The 22,272-nt window shown below is 42.5% G+C and overlaps 4 protein-coding genes across 10 annotated transcripts in view; 2 read left to right on the top strand and 2 right to left on the bottom strand.

Moving 5' to 3' along the window:
* Nucleotides 1–3,877: 3,877 nt before the first annotated feature.
* LOC117590348 (furin-like protease 2) overlaps nucleotides 3,878–22,272 on the top strand; it is a 27,263-nt gene continuing 8,868 nt past the window's right edge. The window contains exons 1-17 of one of the 5 annotated variants that reach the window (XM_034282881.1): nucleotides 3,878–3,981; nucleotides 5,847–6,792; nucleotides 6,893–6,997; nucleotides 7,069–7,144; nucleotides 7,217–7,314; nucleotides 8,214–8,348; nucleotides 8,413–8,572; nucleotides 8,643–10,119; nucleotides 10,198–10,385; nucleotides 10,836–10,992; nucleotides 11,065–11,339; nucleotides 11,408–11,690; nucleotides 11,760–11,959; nucleotides 12,021–12,314; nucleotides 12,375–12,607; nucleotides 12,669–13,185; nucleotides 19,172–19,177. In XM_034282881.1, the coding sequence (XP_034138772.1) occupies nucleotides 6,031–6,792; nucleotides 6,893–6,997; nucleotides 7,069–7,144; nucleotides 7,217–7,314; nucleotides 8,214–8,348; nucleotides 8,413–8,572; nucleotides 8,643–10,119; nucleotides 10,198–10,385; nucleotides 10,836–10,992; nucleotides 11,065–11,339; nucleotides 11,408–11,690; nucleotides 11,760–11,959; nucleotides 12,021–12,314; nucleotides 12,375–12,607; nucleotides 12,669–13,142 (4,917 nt within the window). In that variant the 5' untranslated portion in view covers nucleotides 3,878–3,981; nucleotides 5,847–6,030 and the 3' untranslated portion in view covers nucleotides 13,143–13,185; nucleotides 19,172–19,177. Of the gene's footprint in view, nucleotides 3,982–4,031; nucleotides 4,163–5,846; nucleotides 6,793–6,892; nucleotides 6,998–7,068; nucleotides 7,324–8,213; nucleotides 8,349–8,412; nucleotides 8,573–8,642; nucleotides 10,120–10,197; nucleotides 10,386–10,835; nucleotides 10,993–11,064; nucleotides 11,340–11,407; nucleotides 11,691–11,759; nucleotides 11,960–12,020; nucleotides 12,315–12,374; nucleotides 12,608–12,668; nucleotides 13,186–19,171; nucleotides 19,178–22,272 lie in introns of those variants that run through there. The other 4 variants (XM_034282880.1, XM_034282879.1, XM_034282876.1 and 1 more) reach the window with 4 other exon arrangements.
* On the bottom strand, nucleotides 14,300–17,169 carry LOC117590363. 2 transcript variants are annotated; one of them, XM_034282907.1, is made up of 5 exons: nucleotides 16,813–17,169; nucleotides 15,650–15,837; nucleotides 15,164–15,425; nucleotides 14,867–15,094; nucleotides 14,300–14,803 (listed from the first exon to the last, which is right to left on the bottom strand). In XM_034282907.1, exons 2-5 carry the CDS (start codon nucleotides 15,835–15,837, stop codon nucleotides 14,510–14,512), a joined length of 972 nt encoding a protein of 323 aa, XP_034138798.1. In that variant the 5' UTR covers nucleotides 16,813–17,169; the 3' UTR covers nucleotides 14,300–14,509. The 2 variants fall into 2 exon arrangements, with proteins under 2 accessions (XP_034138798.1, XP_034138799.1); XM_034282908.1 differs by lacking the exon at nucleotides 15,650–15,837.
* On the top strand, nucleotides 18,089–20,242 carry LOC117590365 (trimeric intracellular cation channel type 1B.1). 2 transcript variants are annotated; one of them, XM_034282911.1, is made up of 4 exons: nucleotides 18,089–18,236; nucleotides 19,112–19,431; nucleotides 19,497–19,769; nucleotides 19,844–20,242. In XM_034282911.1, exons 2-4 carry the CDS (start codon nucleotides 19,154–19,156, stop codon nucleotides 20,121–20,123), a joined length of 831 nt encoding a protein of 276 aa, XP_034138802.1. In that variant the 5' UTR covers nucleotides 18,089–18,236; nucleotides 19,112–19,153; the 3' UTR covers nucleotides 20,124–20,242. The 2 variants fall into 2 exon arrangements, with proteins under 2 accessions (XP_034138802.1, XP_034138803.1); XM_034282912.1 differs by having other exon boundaries at nucleotides 18,157–18,240.
* Nucleotides 21,373–22,272, bottom strand: part of LOC117590357 (negative elongation factor D) — a 2,443-nt gene continuing 1,543 nt past the window's right edge. The window contains exons 4-5 of the mRNA XM_034282894.1: nucleotides 21,736–22,217; nucleotides 21,373–21,672 (exon numbers count right to left, since the gene is read on the bottom strand). Coding sequence (XP_034138785.1) covers nucleotides 21,641–21,672; nucleotides 21,736–22,217 — 514 coding nt within the window. The 3' untranslated portion in view covers nucleotides 21,373–21,640. The remainder of the gene's footprint in view (nucleotides 21,673–21,735; nucleotides 22,218–22,272) is intronic.

Here is a 22,272-nt window from a genome sequence, read left to right as displayed (position 1 = left end):
TAGAACTGATAAAATACTTGAACTGATAAACAATTGATAGAATTAAGTCTATTAGGTATCCCATCAACTCCAACTAACACGGCTAGACATTGATTATTGACACTTACAAGCGAATTAGATAAAAGAGATTTCATGAGAAGTGCAAAATAAGGGTCAAAAAGTGCTTTATGCAACCAAAAATGCTACAATTGGGACGCTCAAGCGAATGCTGCAAGAGAGAGTGCCCAAGAATAGGCCCAGCACTGGTCCCAATTTAGATACATGTGTATGTGTGTGCTACTTAATTTGTACATCCGTTTTAAGAGGAGCCAATCAAATGACTTTCAATCACTCTGCTGGTTTCCATCTCTTTGGAAACCTAACGACAGTACTTGGAAAGACGACTTTATTTGAGGCCACAGGCGACCGACCATTGATACTCCTGAATAGTTTGTGCAATAGAAGAAATAATATATCTGAAAAGGGTTCAAAAACATTTACCACACCATGCACTTGGACACTGCAGAGTTCTTTCGAATGGAAACAGGTGGATGGACTGGAACGTGGTTCCTGAAAGTGACAAACGATGTTCAAGTTTCAATTATGCACTCAAACGAAACATGATATAATATTATAGCATGATATAATTTTATAAATATTTCTTTGGTTTCTTTGCGCCATAATGGTATCTAGTTTAGTGGGTATCATATATCGGTGAACATTCCAATAAACCAAATATGGTATGAAAAATAAATTCAATTTAATTGCACCACACAATGCACATACTCTCTAAAAAGCATCTTACAGCAACTATATTTAAATAAATAGCATTATTAAAAATAATACAATAAATTAAACACTCTCTCGGTGAACTGATAAAGCTGCTTTTCCACCAAGGTACATATATTAAAATATACATAATATTCAATTGAAACTAAATGAGAAAGCGATTCGCGGCCTTATATACCATATTGTATTGTGTTGAAAATCAACAGTGGTGCCAAAATAATTGATATTCTATCAACGTCTTTTTATTTTGATACTAAGAAACTGTCGTTTTACCACTTTGCCTGTTGTCCAGCTTTTTTTTGTGGGTCTATTTGTCAGTTGGCGACCCGTTTGGCAGGATGACCACGAAGTAGATAGCTGTGATAAGGGGGTTTAGAGCCAATAAATTTGTTGGCACCTTGTTCCGTGTAAAAAAAGTGCAACTGTCATAATAATAACAAAAATCACTGCAGCGACCGGAACCCCTCAAAAGAAATATCCAATAATGGTGTTGTTGCCAAGATTTTAGACTACGCTGCTTACATTAGGAAAAAAGGCTTGGGAAAATAAATAGTGGGAAAAGTGCCAGCAGTCATGAAAGGCAATTAAGGCCGTTGATCCAGATCAAGAATTACCATAAAATGATACTGGGGAAAAAGCTTTCCAGCTCAGCTCTCTCTCTTCCTCTCTCTCTCTCTCTCTACATATTTCTGTTACATACACCTACATGAATACAATATACCCTTGAACTCTACGCCGAGTCTGCAAAGCCGCCTCCCCACTCTGATTATGCACATATGAATGTACATATGTATGTACATACATATCTGTTGATATGTATATGTTTGCTTAAATTAGTTCAGTATGGAAAAGTGGTATATCCAAAATACATACAGGTATGTACAATACATATGTACATACATATGTTCGAGTACTCATAGTAGACCCGGCACAAAAATAGCGCTCTTGGCGTGCTTTGAGCCACTGACCGCACAGGGTAAGCCGGCACCAGACTGCCGACTGCCGATGCATGTAATATGTATGTAATAAGATATGTGTCTGCAAACAGCACCAACAACTAGTGTTGCCCATATAAAATAAAACACGGTTCAGCGATGTGACGTAATATAGCGTAAAAAACGAGCCTGCATTCGCCAATAAAATCACCCATACAATCAATGTATGTATGTATGTACATATTTTTTTATGGATATCCCCGTACATCCGCGGATGCTGTGCTTTTTGTTTTGTGTTTGTGTGCCGCTTGCCTCTCTCCGCCCTCCACCCACCTATGGGGACAGGCGCATGCGCACGCGACCGTGACTGATTGTTGAATATCATAGCAACTGCTGAAGAGTACATGATTAAGCAGCTAGCACTGGTCATTGTGTCGCCTAGGGTGCAGGTGTAAGAACTTTTCCAGAACTAGTTGGGAAATTTCCTGCCATTTAGCCAAGCAATCAAACTTTGGCCAGCCCAGCAATTACGACATTGCTTTTAGGTGTTTCACACTTTTAAATTGTTAGTTTGGCTAATGAAAGATCTACAATATGTGAAAGCTGTGATCTCAAAGGGATAAAAATAGATTGTAGGAACTTTAGCAACTTGTCAGATGATGATATGATTAAAATGAGATGTTTTGTTAACCAGAAAAGAGAGAATTTTTAAACCCAGAATAATCAGCAATAGGACATCATTTACTATTTCATATTACTTCTTTTTGCTGCAGAACGTTTTAGTTATCTTAAGAATGATCTATTTTTGTTGTATAAAATAATCAAAACAAACTCTTCTGGACGACTGTCGATGTTTCGTGCGATTTTTCATGTCTATACATTTATTTTATTTATACAAACGCTCTTAGCTTTGCCTTCTTTCTTGTTTAGATTTTACACATACAAGAACTAATTGCTAACCATTTCTGTTATAAAATAAATAGTTGTGGCCATGACAAATTTTTGGACAAGAGTACTTTAATGGACAAAGCATTTTGGTGTACTTTTAAGGTCCATTGTTACCTTTGAGAACTCAAATGTACATATGTATGTATTCATATGTACATACATTTGTGTGTACGGTTGTGTGCATGGCTTATTCATTCTTATTAAAAGCAAACCATAACCTGTCCTAACTACGAAAGTATGCATATACATACATATGTACGTATGCATGAATGTTCATGTGATGTGAAGCAGCGCTTACCTTCGCGCTTGGAGATGCATACATACATACATATAAACCCATATAAATACCATTGGATTTACCAAAAACTAAACACAGTGGTATAATTATTTCGTGTGCATATGTATATGTACAAAAAGAAAAAAAACTTGCAAATTTAGCTCGCAAACGCTAATCTTCTCTGAAAAACAGAAAAATAACCAAAAAACCTTGCACGGTGTTGGACGCTACCGCTATCTCTTGGTTGAATGTCAGCACACATACAGTTAAACACTTAAAATACATATATGTATTTATGCATAAGTGTTGGCTAAGTATGGACCGCAAGCATACATCTTCATCTGCAAGGTATATTCGATGGAAGGTAGGTCCATCCCGACCACGAATAGTCTATTTTTTGAGCCATCTACATGTAGGTGTCGCACTCATCAAAGCATGTAAACCGCTTTCCTGGACCGTCTTACCTTCTGCTCCATATACCTTGATTAGTCGATTGCATAGGAAAACACGTCTTAAATGTGTATGTACAAATGTATGTGGTGTCTCTTCATCCCCCCCACACATACACATATACATACATTCGTACGTAATACTAATTAGTTTTGTTACAGCACGGTTGCGTGTTATGTTTTGCATTTCATTTTGTTTTGAAAGCTCCTAAAGCTGTGCTTTCGGGGAGAGACACTCATATACATACATATGTGTGTACCAGTGTGTGTGTATGTACGGGCAAGGCGGCAAAGCGAATGTACGAATGTCCATATGTAAGCCAAGACTGAGCGATTGTGTGTTTGTATGTATGTATATGCGGTTAGCACAAAATCCATCGAGAAAGAAAGAAACAACCAACCAACAACACGGGCAGAGCACAACACGGCCAAGCAGGCGTCTCGCGGCAGCGGCTCGGGCTCTGTATGTATGTATGTACATACGTATGTACGAGTATTAACTTCAAAATAAAGTTCAGTTTAAGCTGGAGCGCAGCGCAGTCGTCGTCGTTTGTTCGTAACGGTCGGGTCGGGTCCGTTCGGTTAGTTCCTATATGTACGCATGGTAAGCACGCGTTCTCTCGCAATCAGTGTATCAGCGACTCAGTCTCTCAGTTGTTTCGGATTTTGCTGTGTTGATAAAGCGTAAAGCGCTTCCTATCCGCGCCCTTAGACGTCAACGGTCAACCAGCAGTCCCGTGCCAAAAACTGGCTGTGATTTATGTATTTACCAAAAATGTGACCGAGTAATACTTATAATCCATGATTCCATCCATCCATATGACAAAACGGGCTCAGTTTTTTTTTTGTTGTTTCTGATGCATTTTGATGTATACATAAATTTGAATGTACGTGCATACATATGTATGTCTCACTGTTGTCTATGCATTACGTGCATGCATGTATGTACAAAATGCCAACTCTTACGTACTTGCTGCGACTGTGTATGTGTGTGTGCGTGTTTGAGCCGCCGCCGTCACACACTATCAAATGTACACCCATACTTACATACTTACAAAAAAAAACAAAACAAAAAAAGGTGTCATTGTTGTTGCAGCACACTTAGTGCGAAATCTGTGTGTGAAAAAAGGAAAAATCTGTGTATTATACAAATAATTGATACATACTATGTACGTTCATACATACAAGCATACATACAGAGATGGATGTACAAGCCACCACCACTCTCAAAACTAGAAGTTGAGTTGAATGTTGTATAAAACGCGAAATGGCACAGTGAAACAGAAACCGGAATCAAAGTGGGGAGGGGAGACATTGTTAAAGAGCCTCATCGTCTTCGTGGTTGTTGTCTCTCCTATCCTCTTTTCCATTGGTGCATGCGGATATGCCTGTCTGCACTTGCTACTCCTTCGGCGCCTCCTCCCACGCTCTACATGCATAAACTTTTGGTCACATAAATCTCACTGTACTGTACCACTACATATCTACGTGCCCGCGGTAGTGTACCTATCTACCAAAAATTTACGGTACCACCAATTTATCGGTAATAATTACCGTCCAACCGTCATGTGCATCAGAGGGGCACGTACATATGTACCGTATGTATCAAATCTTTCTCTTTCTGTCTCTCTCTGTGTACACTCCTAAAACAAAAACAAAAACAACAACTGCAAAACCCAAACGGGACGTGCACAATCGCTTAAGGAATGGGGAATGGAAATCAAAATGGTTATGTCAGTTCTTCTTCGTATTTTGATTCCTCGCTACTTCTCCTTTCTCATATGTATGCATCTATGCGCATACATTTGTACATACATATATAATCTACAAGTACTCTCTGTGGCAGTAGCATGCGCAAGCATTGTACCCAGGCCTTTACATGTTGCACATATTCTGAATAATCGAATAGAAGTCCCACACTCGTGCACTCGTAATTTATTCGTCTGACAGGCATAGGGATTGGGGGCTTAAGAGGGAAAGGCTTTAGGGTATAGCTAGCTCCTCTGTATAACAAATGAAAGATTTCCAGGGTAACTCCGTTTCTTTTTTTATACTATTAAATTAATGATATTCAGACATGACTTTGCTTAGTCATTGTTTATAAGACCCCCCCACAGAGTGCTGCTGTTTCTGTTCTGTTGCATCACCACAGACAGAGAGAGAATAAATATATTTACTTATGTACACACATACATATGCATATTCGAGAGCGTCACTCAATGGGAATCACCTTCGTTGTGGAAACTGATAACAAACAAACAAAAAAAAAACAAAAAAACGAAAGAACAAAAAATTGCAACTGAAACGTTTTATCATCACTCCCGGGGGTCATGAATCAGCAGAGATGGGCGCCTCCCACTCAGACAGACGCCCACGTTGCACGTTTCTTACTCTTTTTAAAGCAACAAAAAATAATAAATGGATTAAGAGTAAGGCTCACTCCTGCGTTTATTTATATTCCATCTTTAGATACACCAGATACCAGAGCCCACAAATAGTAGATACATGAGTACGGACACAAGAAAGGAACTCGGACACGGACGACACGCTGCAAAAGGACACTTCAGGAGAATAAAACTACCCTAATAAAAACTAAACAAAGAATACCCCCTCCGCTCCGCTCCGCTCCTTCAGCTGGAACAATAGTTGTATAATGCTTGATATAGGAGGCAGCACAACAACAGGAAACATCCTCCCAATCATAAAGGAGCAGGGCAGAAGACAGAGTCCTGCCAGAGAGCCCGCATATCGAAAGCACTGCAAACAAACGCTACCGAAAGCAACAGCAACAGCAAAGACTAGAAGCAGCAGTAGTGACAGTAGCAACAGCAGCAGAGCTCCTTCTCCTACGCATCCTCCACCAGCAGCAGCATATGCAAAACTCAATAGAGTCTATTTATGTACATTAAATCGAATGGCACAGAGCTGTATATATTTTTTATTAGTTTTAGTAGTCCTAAGCCGAAACACTAGTAGTGCTCATCGATATAGCGAAAGCGTAAGCGTAAACGAAACTCAACAACAGCAACAAATTAATGCCGCACGAAGAATACTCAATAGCAGCAGCAGCAGCAGCAGCAGCGAGAACGAGAGCAATGCGGCGGCTGTTAATTTGTCCACTCAAACCCAAACCACTTACCACAAGGCCAACGCCGCGAGGTTCAACACTCACCCTGACTTTGACTCTGTCTCGGACCTAGCAGAGGAGTTGCAGGTCATACGTAATACTCATTTAAATGCCAGTGAACACGAGCAGCAGCAACAGCAGCATCTCCTCAGCGAGAACGATGTTTTTGGCCCCTACAGTATTCCGGAGGAGGCAATCTACACAAATGAGTTTGCCGTGCACATTCCGGCTGGCAAACATGTGGCCGATGTCATTGCGGACAAGTATGGCTTCGTGAATCGGGGTCAGGTATGTGGACGACTCAAAGGCGCCTGCTAACAGCTATAACCCACATTTTATTATCACGCTCTCTTCCTCTCTCTCTCTCTCTCTCTCTCTCTCTCTGCAGATTGGAGCACTCGACGATTATTATGTCTTCCAGCATCATCGCGTGTCGAAGCGTTCATTGCGTTCCAGTCACAAGCATCAAAGTGATCTAAGATCGGAGAATGAGGTACTTACAAGGATATTCCCTTGCTTAAAGGCCCCAAATATTGAAACACATGTTGGACCATTTTCTTATAGGTAAAATGGCTGCAGCAGCAGCATGAGAAAGTACGACGAAAGCGCGATGGTCCCTATCAGGATCTGCCCACCTACAGTCCGTATAATGTTTTGCGTCCCTCCAGCGACTATGCATCCGACGAATCGCATCTTTCTCCATACTCCCCAGAGTCGCATCTATCCACACATTCGCCACGCTTGGAGTATCGTGATGTGAGCTCACATTCCATATTTCCGGATCCCTTGTTCAAGGAGCAGTGGTATCTGGTGAGTAAAGTATGTAAAATCCATATTCTCTCGCTTCAAAATGCATGCCATGCTTGTTGTTGTTGTTGTTGTTGTTGTTGCTACCTTTACCTTTATCCTCCCTCCGGCTATTGTCGGTACGAGTAGATTGTTCTTTAAATATATGTACATAATATTTATGCGTTCACGTTTCTCTGACCAAAACGTAGATCTATTAGAATCAGGGTTTGACTTCTGTATGCACAATGCAAGTAGCAAAAGTTTCTGGAAGCCCTTCCCCCCACTTTCTCTGAACAACTGCTGCAGCTGAAGCTTATTCCTGAAAAATATCAGCAGCAGACAGCAACAAGAAACCAAAAGCTAAACGACAGCCGCAGTTGTGACTAAAGCTTTTTCTTGTCGCCCTGTTAAGTACCCTACGTTTAAATCTGAAATAAATCTAATAATTTGCACTAAATTCACATATTTGATTTTATTTGTTGCACAAGATTAAAAATATATTTTGTAGGAGTAATAAAATAAGAAATCAGAAAAACCGAATAATGAGTAGGTTTGTTTTTGCGAACTAAAGTCACGAAATAAATAAAGAAGTGTCAACTTAAATACATCTTCAAGTATGGCCGATCAAAAATATAGTGTAATGCCATACACTTCTGTCGGCATTCACTGTTGTTATAAGGAAAACAAATAACACCGAGACTTCTGCCACTTATACGTTTCGAGTTTCTGTCTGCTGTTGCGACTGCTTTTATTTTAAGAAGATTTAAAACATTGATTAGGATAATCCCTGTTGCCATTGTTCAATTTTTCCTATGCATACGAGTATATATCCTAGAGATGTGAGATTGTTTAAACCACTAGCAACATCCACTAACGTAATTCCCGTTATATTTCTGTCTTTTGTTTCCGCTCCCTAACAGAACGGCGGTGCCAAAGATGGCCTGGATATGAATGTGGGACCTGCCTGGCAAAAGGGTTACACCGGCAAAGGTGTTGTCGTCTCCATACTAGACGATGGCATCCAAACAAATCATCCAGATCTGGCCCAGAACTATGTAAATATTCTCAAAATTATGGCATGTGAATATGTTTTAAGTACATGGCATTTGTATAATCTAGGATCCCGATGCATCATTCGATATCAATGGCAATGATTCGGATCCTACGCCGCAGGATAATGGCGACAATAAGCATGGAACACGCTGTGCCGGCGAAGTGGCTGCCGTGGCCTTTAATAATTACTGCGGCGTGGGTGTGGCCTACAATGCGAGCATTGGTGGTAAGTACATCTAGACACATATGAGATCCTTGTGGCTTATAGTGCTCTTTTGTGACGTCCCCCTCTTTAGGAGTACGCATGCTCGATGGCAAAGTCAATGATGTGGTGGAGGCCCAGGCACTGAGTTTGAATCCCTCGCACATTGATATTTACAGTGCCTCGTGGGGTCCCGAGGACGATGGCTCTACGGTGGATGGCCCCGGCCCGCTGGCCCGTCGCGCCTTCATCTATGGCGTGACCAGCGGACGGCAAGGACGTGGCTCCATATTCGTTTGGGCCTCGGGCAACGGTGGCCGCTACACTGATTCGTGCAATTGCGATGGCTACACCAATTCGATCTTCACCCTCTCCATTTCGAGTGCCACGCAGGCGGGCTTCAAACCGTGGTACTTGGAGGAATGCTCCTCAACGCTGGCCACCACCTACAGCTCTGGTACGCCTGGCCATGACAAGAGTGTGGCCACCGTCGATATGGATGGACGTTTGCGACCCGATCATATATGCACAGTGGAGCATACGGGCACTTCGGCTTCGGCCCCTCTGGCAGCTGGGATCTGTGCCCTCGCGTTGGAGGCAAATCCGGATCTCACTTGGCGGGATATGCAGTACCTGGTGGTGTATACGTCTCGACCCTCACCCCTGGAGAAGGAGGGCGGATGGACTCTGAATGGCGTGAAGCGGAAATACAGTCACAAATTTGGCTACGGACTGATGGATGCCGGTGCCATGGTCACATTGGCAGAGCAGTGGACCTCAGTCCCGCCGCAACATATATGCAAGTCGCGAGAGAATAACGAGGATCTGAGAATCGAGGGCTCCTTTGGCTTTACCCTGTCCACCCATATGGATGTGAACGGCTGTGCGGGAACGATCAATGAGGTGCGGTATCTAGAGCATGTCCAGTGTCGTATTACCCTACGCTTCTTTCCGAGAGGAAACTTACGGATTCTTTTGACATCGCCGATGGGCACAACGAGCACTTTGTTGTTTGAGCGACCTCGGGACATTGTCAAGTCGAACTTTGATGACTGGCCTTTTCTTAGCGTGCATTATTGGGGCGAAAAGGCCGAGGGACGTTGGACCCTCCAGGTGATAAATGCTGGCCGTCGAAGGGTCAACCAGCCGGGCATACTATCCAAGTGGCAGCTGATCTTCTATGGCACATCCAATCAGCCCATGCGTCTCAAGTCGGAGCTGCTGAATGGCAATCCACAGATGCGCAGCCCAATTGGGGGCGCCAATCCGTTTCTCTTTCCATCCGCCTCGAATATCGGCCAGCCGGCCAATGAGGGAGGAAACTACAATACCGACAGCTTTGCCGGATATCTCAACTATCAGAATATATTCACCAGTGCCGGATCGGATCCAGAGCCGGCCACCGCTACGCTAGATGGACAGAATGTCACGGCCGCCCAGCTGAAGGAAGCGCCAGCTGGCGATGCCAGCAAGATTGTGCTGTACTCCTGCGATGCCGAATGCGACTCCCTGGGCTGCTATGGCCGTGGACCCACACAGTGTGTGGCGTGCAGTCATTATCGATTGGACAAGTAAGCAAGCAGCAGCAGCAGTAGCAGCGAACCCTGATCGAAAGTAAATTTCATCCAATTACAATTTGTTATTTACAGCACCTGCGTGAGCCGTTGTCCGCCTAGATCTTTTCCAAACCAAGTGGGCATCTGTTGGCCCTGTCACGACTCCTGTGAGACTTGCGCTGGCGCCGGACCCGACAGCTGCCTCACCTGTGCCCCAGCCCATCTGCATGTGATCGATCTGGCTGTCTGTCTGCAAGTCTGCCCAGATGGTTATTTTGAAAGTAAGGAAAAGCCACAGATAAATCAAAAGCTAAGCAAAACAATAGAACATTTTCTAGGTTAAATTGAATTGATCAATTCATTTTGCAGGGGTCTCCCAAAAAAGCGACACTAATTGATATTTAATTCTCTGCCAGAAATCATTTAACTCAAAAGTCAAAAGTGCAATTGAGGCTGTAATTCGTTTATAATTGAATCATTCTAACAATCGAATAACCATTGAGAGAATGCTTAAGTATAGCCATCTCTTTCCTTTTCCTGCTTTAGCATGAAAATGAGTTTGGTTGTATAATCGAAATGGCTATAAATACTAATTGCCCTCTATGCACTCTTCCTGTGTGGCTTAGCAATGAAGGGAGCTCCCATTAGAGATACAAATTAACAGAAAGAATTACTTGAAAACGCTGATCTCATCCTTGTGCGTGTGTGTTCAATTTAATTTTGCCAAACAGATAGCAGAAATCGCACCTGCGCTCCTTGCGAACCAAACTGTGCCTCCTGCCAGGACCATCCAGAGTATTGCACCAGCTGTGACCATCATCTAGTGATGCATGCGAATAAATGCTACTCGGCCTGTCCCCTGGATACATACGAAACGGAAGATAACAAGTGAGTGGCGGGGCGGCAGTGCAGGCGCTCTTTTAACATAAATTTTAACCCTGCCATTTCCTATTTCCATAGATGTGCCTTTTGCCACACGACATGCGGTACATGCAATGGCCCCACGGACCAGCACTGCATCACATGTCGATCAGGTCGTTATGCCTGGCAAAACCAATGCCTTAATAGCTGTCCGGATGCATTTTATGCGGACAAGAAGCGGCTGGAGTGCATGCCCTGCCAGGAGGGCTGCAAAACCTGCACCAGCAACGGCATATGCTCCGAGTGCCTTCCAAATTGGTCGCTGAACAAGAAGGACAAATGCATTGTGGCCGGGAGTGAGGCCTGCAGTGAATGTATGTCAAATTATTTCAACCTTCCCACTCTTTCGTTTTTAATTAATATTCCTCTCGATCCTTTGCAGCCGAGTTCTTTAGTCAGATTGAGGGTCAATGCCGTCCTTGTCATGCCTCCTGCGATAGCTGTAATGGTGCTCTCGATACGAACTGCATGTCGTGCCCAGCAAATCGATTGCTAGAGCTGAGCCGATGCGTGAGCGGCTGTCAGGATGGTTTCTTCATGGAGACGGGCGTCTGTTCGCCCTGCCTGCACACCTGTAGCCAGTGCATATCGCGCACCAATTGCAGCAACTGCTCCAAGGGCCTCGAACTGCAGAATGGCGAATGCCGCACCACCTGTGCCGATGGGTAAATGTTTATCTAATGCATTCCATTTGCTAATAATCTAATATTTATTTTAACTGAAATCTGCTACAGCTACTATAGTGATCGGGGTATCTGTGCCAAGTGCTATCTCAGCTGTCACACATGCAGCGGGCCACGTCGCAACCAGTGTGTCCAGTGCCCTGCCGGCTGGCAGCTGGCAGCCGGCGAATGCCATCCAGAGTGTCCCGAGGGCTTCTACAAGTCGGATTTTGGCTGTCAGAAGTGCCATCATTATTGCAAGACATGCAATGGTATGTGGGGAAAAGTCTGTCCCCCATCAGGTTTTCATCAATTATAAATTGTTTGTTGCAGATGCCGGTCCTTTGGCCTGCTCCTCGTGCCCGCCACACTTTATGCTCGATGGAGGACTGTGCATGGAGTGCCTTAGCTCACAGTACTACGACATAACGACATCCACCTGCAAGAGTTGCCACGACTCGTGCCGCTCCTGCCTGGGACCTGGCCAGTATTCGTGCAAGAACTGCGCACCGCCGCTGCATTTGGATCAGCTGAACAGCCAGTGTGTGCCATGCTGTAAGCAGAATCAAACCAACACCAACGACACCACAATATCAGCAGCATGTTGCCATTGCGACAAGGAAACGGGTAAGAATAACCAACCAGATTACATTCTCATAATTCTAAAGCCCATTCTGTTGTCTGCAGGTGAATGCAAAGCTACCTCTACTGGCGGCAAACGGCGTACTGTCATTGGCAGTGGCAGCATGTACAAAAGTGCCGGCGATGCTGAAGCTGATGCCCAGCTTGGCGGCCGTGAGGGCAATGGCAATGAGTTCGTTGTGCGACTGGACTCTCCTTTGACGGCCATCACGGCCATTGCAGTGGCCATTTGTCTGCTGATTATCACCATATTTTCCATTATTTTTGCTGTTCTACAGGTAAGAAGAAATCTATGAATTCTTTTGAGCTTTTGTTAATGAATGTTTGTTCTTTCTGCAGCGCAACAGCAACCATGTGTCTCGGAATTCCGTAAGATACAGAAAGATAGCCAGCAAGTCCTCGGGAGGCAGTCGTCGCAATAGCAATGCCTCAGCTACAAAGACAAGCAACGAGGCCAGATTTATATTTAATGTGGGCGAGGACGATGACACCGATGAGGAGGATGATGCTGATAATACTGAGGATGATATGTTAGATGTAACGGCAGAGGTGAAGCGGATCGTTTATGACCCCAAAGGCACAAAACATGGGAACGAATTTTACATTGAGAGTACAAAAGATATTGATGCGATTGAGTTTCATTGCAAGGCAGGAGGCGGTGCCACCGCCCCAAAGAGAAGAAGTTGCAATGAATACGGGATTGGAAATGGAAATAGAAATGGAGGAAAACCTGATGATATTATATCCAAGAACACGTACAGAGATCCGGCAGCAGCAACAACTACTAGCTGTAGCAATAATATCCTTAGCTGATTGATTGATTGATTGAACACGCAATTGACAACGCGATTTTCTCCCACTCTTTCTCTCTCTCTCTCTGGACTAGTAAATTTAAAAAAAAAAAAAACAAACCTTACTTTGGAGGTAATATAGCAAAATCGAAATATTTAACATCCCGAAAAACAAAAAAAATGATAAAAATTTATATGTGATTGTGAATTGTTTTTATATATATATTTGTAAATTTAATGTTTGTATTAAATTTTTATGAAAAATGTTATGTCAAGTTGAAAAAACCAATTGTCGTGTCATTGTCCCTATTTCAGCATCTTCAGCCACCCAGCATAATTCTACTTTTTGTTTGGGATCATTCAAAGTCACGTCACCAGAAAAACCTAGACTTTCTCTTTGCCTTACCTTCGCGAATCTTGTTTGTATAGCTCGCACGCACCTAGCACCGTTTTTTTGTTAATTCGAAATAAGATCAATCGAAAAATAATTTTGGCTCTGGCTTTCAAACTGGTTTTTATTACGATTTATACTGGTCATAAAACAAGACCAAAAGTTACCCAACAAATGTTACCAGCAGTCAGTCATGGTTTTGGGATGCTTTGCATCTTCGAATAATTATTAATTGCTGCTTAAATTTGCCATACACGACAGGCCACAATGAACAGACACCAACCAGTCTTTTGCATGGCAAAGAAAAATATTGACAATGAGAGAACGATCTAAAAAGATGTTATTCAAAAATATGTTGAATTACAAATACTGTTCTGAAAATGTGGTTCGGAAAATAAATCCAGTGAGCGAGGTAATGTTTTTAAATTTAGAGATCTACTGCTCCACATAATAGGATGCATTCCAATGTTTCCTACCCCATTTCACAGAATCTACATAGGAGTCGTACCCCCCTGTATTTAATGTCCGAGTATTAGTTATTCAATAATTTAATACTACCTTCGCTTTTAGTTTGTCTGCACGTTTAAATAATAAAAGCAAAGTTCAATATTTTAGGTTGTATTTTGTAAAAAATACTTTATTTACAAAAGTGCAAAATGTAGCTTTAATGTACAAAAACGGAGATTGTTTTCTGAAACACTAACTCGTATTCGTTTATAGAGTACGGGCATTCAATTTGAATGTTGTTTTGTTGTTTGTTAATTATAATGTAACCTTTCATGTAAATCATTATAAATTCGTTAATACTTCAGTTATTTTTCTGTCTGTCGCTGTTCAATGTTTTTTGTTTGTTGTTGCTATGCTAAATGTCTGTTTTGAGGAATTATGATACTTCTAAAAGGTATCGTATCGAAAACGTACATAGTTTATACATAGGTAGTTTAGGAGAGGTATTTTACATGGATATATGTATGTATGTATATGAGCGCTCATTATATTTATGATATAGTACAGTCGCAGCACATGAGCGAATAGTATAGGCATGTGACCATCTTTTCATCCCCATCATCATTATCAATATTGGCCTTTGTTTTGTAGTCGTAAGTCTTGCCATCCAATTGATCCTTTTCGAGACTCTCAATGGCCTTTTTCGAGGCCTTTTTGCGCTTATTCTTGTGCATCAGTTCGCTGCAGTTGCGCTGCTGCACCATCTCATCGATCCACTCAAAATCAGCGGTATTCCCCTGAAAGCGGGGAAAACTGGAGATGCTCTCAATTGAATTGATATCCTCCTGTGAAGTAACACGAAAGAATGTTCATTGAGAGTAATCTGTAAGCTACTTTATGCTGCATACCTGATTGTTATTGTTATTCTTGTATTTGGCCTTTTGGGGTGAGGTTTGCTGTGAATGCGATGTTGCTGGCATTTGCTGGGGTTCCGCCTTGCGGTTTGCCTCTGGTGAGGATGTTGTTGCTATCGAAGCTGTCGTTCCTGCCGAGCTGTTAAGAGCCAATTCAGCCTCTGCTGTGGCTGCAAGATGCCCTGGCACCTTGGGCAGATCATCCGGACTCATAAAGTTGTGCTACAAACATAAAACAGATCGAAAATTACAATTAATGAGTGGCCATTCCCATCTTGAACGTTAGCTTACCAGGTTCTGCACTTCTGCTGTTGTTATAACATTGGGCGAGGTCATGGCTTTTGTGGACGGTGTCGATGGTGCCTCAGAGAGTGGACTGTGTGGCGGTGTATCTGCAGCTCCTGGCACAGCGGGCAATGTGGCAGTCTCGGAAAGTCCGACTATATCATCAATGGAATTGTGATGATCGTGTTTCACGCTTTGAACCAACGAGCAAGTGGCCACAATGCTCAGGGACGATGATGGTGTTGCAGTGAGACCCTCCGACATTGGGCTGAAAGATTACGAATACATACGATCAGAGAATCTATTATTGATGAAACAATTGCGAGTGCGTATGCCGTGTGTGCAATGATTAGAGACAATGTGTCAGGTATGGGTAGGTAAAATTGTTATTATTAGTTCAGAAATCGAAGCTGTATGGGGGGGAGGGCATGGCATGCATTTGCATTATACTTTGGATAGCTTCCTCCAAAAAAAAAACCTCCTCTTACTTACAAGTCAATCAGCTCGGTCTGTGCCTTGCTGCCTCCCAAGGACCACACCTCGCTTTTCTTTTGCGGACCCGAATACGAGACGTGCTTACTGGTGGTGCTTAGGCGGCCCTTGGGATGGTGAGATTTTCTGCCTGGTATCCACAATATGCGCATACCAGAGGATTTTTTCTTCGAAGCGTTGGACGCCATCTGAAAGTCGGTCACGAAATTCAGAAAAATGTTTTGTTTTTATTACAATTTTGAAATCTAAATCTAGCGCACTCGGACGGCAAAAATGAAAGTTGTGTGTGGCGGGAGTGGGGGGTTGAGTGGAGTTGGGGGTAGATAAAACGCATACAAATAAACACACATGAAATATGATTCAAGATATCTTTGCTTATCAGTGAATGAACCCACGAATCTGAGATCTTCTTTGGGCCTCTTTTTTTGTGGAGTTTGCATAATTTGTTGTGGTTTGAAAAACATCTTGCTAGACATTTCATGCCATGTGCGGCTCGGACTCGGTTACGGGTGGGTTTATTTGAAATATATCTCCTTACTTATGAGAGGTGCTGCTCACGCTTTTGATATGCACATACAAGTATCTGGTTTCAAAATGACTGGACTGGGGCTTGCCAATATTAGTTGGATAGAAGTTATGGCTGGACATACGATAAAATACATACAGATATGGTATTATATGTAAACAGCGTACAGTACGACGTAAGTAAATGTACATAAGCTAGGGTGGTTGGTATTATACAAAAACAAACAGTCATTTCCCAATCAGAACACGTACTTTAGCCTTGTTACGAGTTCCATTTTACATTTTCCACCAAAGTGGGTCGAAAGTGAAATTGAGATAAAACTCACAGATCTTTTTAACATTTTAACAACATTTTGGCACTTTGGGAAATTTAATATTGAGTGGTCGGCTAGCATTAGTAAGTTACTCTAATGGGAATTAAGGCCCGGACCGTATTGACCTTTAAATTATTTAAATGGCTTTTTGGTTTTTTTTTCCAAATCAAAGCCAAGATTCACGCATCACACACACACACACGCACGATGGAACACACAAAAGCTACATGCCTGTGTGTGCGTGTGCTACAAGGCAAATTGCTTTTAGAGGGGATTACAAACAAAATTAGATAAAACACACAAAACTATACTCAAATAGCATACCTTTATACCACCCAGATTTCAAACAGAATATCACTTTAGTTACAACTCAAACATGCACTAGTTTTTGTGCATGTGCCTTTCAAAATATATGAGACAGTGTCCGTGAGAGAGTGGGTCCGTGCTGCGATTTTATGGGAGATTCGGTGCCTTCGAAAAATGGCAGAGATTCGTCTTGATTACAATTTTGTCGTACTGCCGAGAATTTCTCACAATTACTGGTATTGATGGGGTGAATGAATGGAGAATATCTGTAGCACAACGTTTACATTATTCGTATTTCTTTTATGACCCGAGCGCCGATTGTGCGTGAACGAATAAACAACAAACCCGAACTCGAAAACGACACCAGTGGTGGACAATTCACGACTTACACAGTCGATAGACAATGGAGACGAGAGGAACTTTAACGATAAGTTGAAGATACTTTGAGCTCGAATTTAATGCAATTAATTAAATAGCTTAGAAGACCTAAGTCTTCAGATTATTGTTAAATTGACAGGATATATACTCATTGTCCTGGAAAATAAGATCCTTCAACCTACTTTCCCGATATCGCTTAAAATGTGTGAGTACTTTCATCGATATTTCAGCAATCGATGAGTACCCAATGTTGTACTCTTTTGCGCTTATTTTCTACAAACCTTTAAATTTATGCATCATTATCACCAATCAATCATATGCGATTGCCAATCACTGATGCTAATCAAGTAGTCCTGGTGCACGCGTTCCCATTCGGTTCCAATAGATGGTCATGTAATCGATAATTCAGCTTATCGTGTTTGTTTACGTTTATCTGCAACAAAACACACAAATATTTATGTAATTAATTGACAATCCTGCCCATCAATTTAACAACAAAAGAACATGTGAGTGGCTAGTGGTAGATGATTAAGACGGTTTCAACAAATCTCGATGTTATTTGCTATTGGTGACAAATAGTTTTCTTCTCACACGTCCCATGCATTTACATGCAACAAAAAGAGACACAAAGCATCATGCAAATGTCCGTTGCGTTTGAAATGCGCTCTCACGGGAATGAAAAGCAATGAATGCCGGAGAATGGCTTATGGGCGCTCTTTCTATATGAAACACTAAGCTCTGGGTCTCCCCAATGGATCTGGCTGGTCCCCGCCATCTGTAAGAAACATACAAACAAGTGCGCCGCTCGTACATTTCGTGTATGGGATGCATATACTTATGCACATATGTGTGTGTGTATTGATAGCAGGCATATTGCGAGAGATTGCTGCTTCTCCGAAAACTCGAAAAATTCTAAATATATAACATTTTGGCTAAGAGAGCGAGAGAGCAACAAATAGCCACCAAACAACGAGCATGTAACACACGGGACCTGGCGGCCCAGTCTCCCCGTGTTCGTGCTGCACTCTGCTATCCGTTTATCCGTTCGCTCGCGTGTGTTAGACGTAGGTACCACCAATATTTTTGTTAGTTATTTTTATTTATTTTCTTCGCATGTGCCCGGTAAAAAAATCCGTAAGATCTGCGTACGGCTGCGTATGGGTTTGGGATATTTTGATGGTAGTTTTGCTGGCTGGAATCTGGCATGGGGGCGTTAAAAGTGCGAGTACATATACTTTTTTTTTGTATACTACGTAGCCTCTCCAAGTGTACGCCGCTCGAAAATAGCCAGGAGGCACAGGCACAGGCACCATTCCCGTGTATCCGTATCCGTACATGTGCCTGATGCACACTGCCACATACGTTACGGTGCCTGTGTGTGTTCGTACGGTCTCGTATCCGACCCGGTGCGGTGCGGTTCGCCGTAGCCTCTTCTTCTAACAGCCCTCACCGATTCATTAGCGAAATTTATTTTTGGAGCTGCTGTGGCCAAACAGCGACAATTTTCAGTTTGAATTTTTGTGTTTTATGTTTTGTGTCTAAATGAACATACAATTCGACAACACTGCTACATGCCATGCCATGCCATGCCATGGCATGCCCGGCGGGCGCGTGTAGAGTGCAGTTCAAAGAGTCGTTCTGCTTGCTGTCTTCAATTGCGGGAGGAATCCGTCAACAGACTGTCCGCCTCTCTCTCTGTCTCTCTCTCATGTACTATTCTATCTGCAATCTAAAGAGGAGCTGTAAGAAAATACAATAAAGCAGCTGTTGCATGGGACAGATATAAGGGACACACATAAGCTTGTAGAAATATGACATACAAAAAAGTTTGACCCTTAGCAATTTTTGATTTTTAATCAAACATTATGTAACATATTTTGAATAATATACTGAACACAGAAATTGAAAGAAATTATCAGTCCCTCTTCGCTTTTGGCAGATTTATCATCCGTGAAGGCAGGATACAAGATCAGCCGTGATCATGGACCCGGAAGCATTTTTGGATGTGGCCAATCAGGTCATCAAGCTGAAAATGTTTCCGTTTTTCGATATTGCTCACAGTTTACTTGCCGCGCTGGCCGTGCGCGAGGACTTGGGCGCCAATGCACAGGCCTTCTCCCGTAAGCATCCATTGGCCTGTTGGCTATCGACCATGCTGGTCATCTTTGCCGGCGGCATGGTGGCCAATGGCCTGCTCGGTGAACCCATCTTGGCACCATTGAAAAATACCGGCCAACTTTTGGTGGGCACAGCCGTGTGGTAAGTATATTCCAGCAGAAAAATCAACCAAAATCGTATCTATGTATGTATGTATATTTTTGTAGGTACGTTGTGTTCTATACGCCATTCGATATTGGTTACAAGGTGGCCAAATTCCTGCCCGTTAAAATTGTGGCCAGTGCCATGAAGGAGATATATAGGGCAAAAAAGGTCTACGACGGTGTGGGACATGCGGCCAAGCTGTATCCGAACGCCTGGATAATCATGATCATCATTGGCACACTGAAGGGCAATGGCGCTGGATTTACAAAGCTGATTGAACGCCTCATTCGTGGCGCATGGACACCAACGGCCATGGAATTCATGCAGCCAAGCTTGTACGTTTGTTATTTATCAATTTGAATGATAGTGATAGTCGACAGTTGACTGTTTCCTTAAATTGTTTCTGCAGCTACACCAAAGCTTCGCTGCTGGCCTCGATCATCTTTGTGTTGGACAAAAAGACGGACTGGATCTCAGCACCGCATGCACTGGTGTACTTTGGCATTGTTATATTCTTGGTCTACTTTAAGCTCTCGTCTATTTTGCTGGGCATACATGATCCCTTCCTGCCACTGGAGAATCTGGGCTGTGCCATCTTCTTTGGCGGCATTTGGGATAGCTTGGCCAAGATCTTGGGCCGCGGCCAGGCCAAGGATGGCGACAGTAAAGATGTTAAGAAGAACAACTAAAACATTATTTTGTAGTTAGACCAAAACACGTAATCAATCATCGCTGCCAAACCAAACGCACAGACATTTTAGCATAGACCACCCCACATCCTATACATCGATCGATTTCGAGAGCCAAAGACATTTGTTTTCTTTTTTGCGTGAGGTGGAGTATCACTCTCGATGACCAGCACCCAGGGGGTGTGTGTGTGTGTGTGAGTTGCTGGCCATCGATTTGTGATTTTTTGTATGTAATGTATTACAAATTGGTAGGATTAATTATGGGACAGAACTACAGACTAACAACAGACTTACTTAGATGCCATATAATACTAATGCACACTTTATTATCAACGACTCGACGACTGACGATGCCCATGCCGCAAAACGAGGCAGAAAGGGGGTGCGCTTGAGCAACGAACGAAAAATGTGTACATAAATATATTTGCAGCAGCAGAGTGGATCAGCAGGAGAAAGTCTCCGTATTTCTTCTCGCTTCTATTTATTCTATTTTATTTATATATTTTTTTCCTTAATACATTTTAAGAGTGTTTTTTTTTAGGACCAACTTTGAACACGCATTCAAAAGCTGATTTTGAAGGCTTAATTTTTTTTTTTTGTAAGAGGTATGAATGTTTATTGGTTGCAATAAAAAAAATATGTAAACTATTTGTGTTTGTGTTTTGGTTTTCTTTTTATACCCGGTACTCGAAGAGTAAATAGCGTATATTTTATTTTTATTACAGAAGGAAACGTTTCCGACCCCATAAAGTATATATATATGCTTGATGAGCATCAATAGCCGAGTCGATTGAGCCATGTCTGTCTGTCCGTCCTGATGAGCGCCTAGTACTCAGAGACTATAAGAGCTAGAGCCACCAAATTGTGCAACCAGACTGCTGTATGCTCACATTGTTACAAGTGTATTTTGATGATAAAAGACAACTAAAAGCGCCATTCCGTAGGGAATGACCATAAACATATATCAGATAAATTTGATACAAATAAAAAATATAAAAATTGGATCCCGATTGGATCATTATTATAGTCACAATGAAGAAATTAATTAGCAGTGGGTAAACCCACCCTGTCCCGCAGCTTATATTTGTTTTTTGTAGAATTTCTAGATGACAGATGAAGAAAAAAATCTAAAATTTTACAATTAACCGCTAAGGTACACAGGTAGTACTGAGTGCCGGGTATAAAAGTTGTGACGCGTAAGAAGCGTCTAACACGTCCCTTCTCGTCGAATATATGAAGATGAATTATCTATGCGTGTTTAAAGAATTTAATTATTATTGGAAGAATTCTAAGGCTAAAAAGGCCCACTAGAGATGCTATGAGGAGAAAAACTTCACTCTATACTATATATATCTCTGATTCTTGGTTTCTTCCACTAAAGCGAGGAAGACAGAAGTCTGGACTTAAAAAATAGACCTCGCTCTCTCTGCTTCCTCTTATTGCCCCTAAATCTGTTAGTGTAATTTGTTAGTGTAATAATGTAGCTTTTAGAAAAGCTGACACACCCTGAGCAAGTGTTATACAGTGGTGTAATGCGCCTTGCAATGAACTGAAACGAAAGAAATACATGAGCAGATATTCCGACAGCAGCGATCAGAATCTCTTCACTTACCAATAAACTCGGAAACTGGATCGTTGTCACCCTCTCCGCGCATTGTACCCGTTATCTCCTCATTCTCCACCATTGGCAGAAAGAGCTGCACAAATTCTGGGGAATACGGATGCGTTATTGTCTCCAGAACTTCGGTGACAAAGTAACGGATCAGCGAGACATCTGTGTCCTCGATGGCGCAACATTGCTTCACATATCGCAGCACGGGCACCACACAGCCGCGTGTCAGCAGATTGACCATCCGATCCAAAATCATCTTTTTCATCTCAAGCTGAACGAGTATCTCAAGTTCGTCTTGCTTCGATTCGAACAGGCGTATGAGCAGGAAGAGAATTTGCTGCTGCAGTGTGGGATGCACAGCGGCCACTTCGTCCAGAACGGCCAGATGGGTGGGGCAGCTGTCGGTGGAGAGCTTAAAGAACGATGGCTCCATCACAACGTTCTCAATCCATCGTATCACGCCCACGCCAACAACTGGATACCTAAGGGACACACACACACACACAAATCATTTAATAGCTGCTCATGCATATGGCA

The sequence above is a fragment of the Drosophila guanche genome, unplaced genomic scaffold (genome assembly GCF_900245975.1).
Source record: "Drosophila guanche unplaced genomic scaffold, DGUA_6, whole genome shotgun sequence".
NCBI classification, from domain to species: Eukaryota; Metazoa; Arthropoda; class Insecta; order Diptera; family Drosophilidae; genus Drosophila; species Drosophila guanche.
The sequence above is the reverse complement of the archived record's forward strand: the minus strand, read 5'-3'. Positions and strand labels throughout refer to the sequence as shown.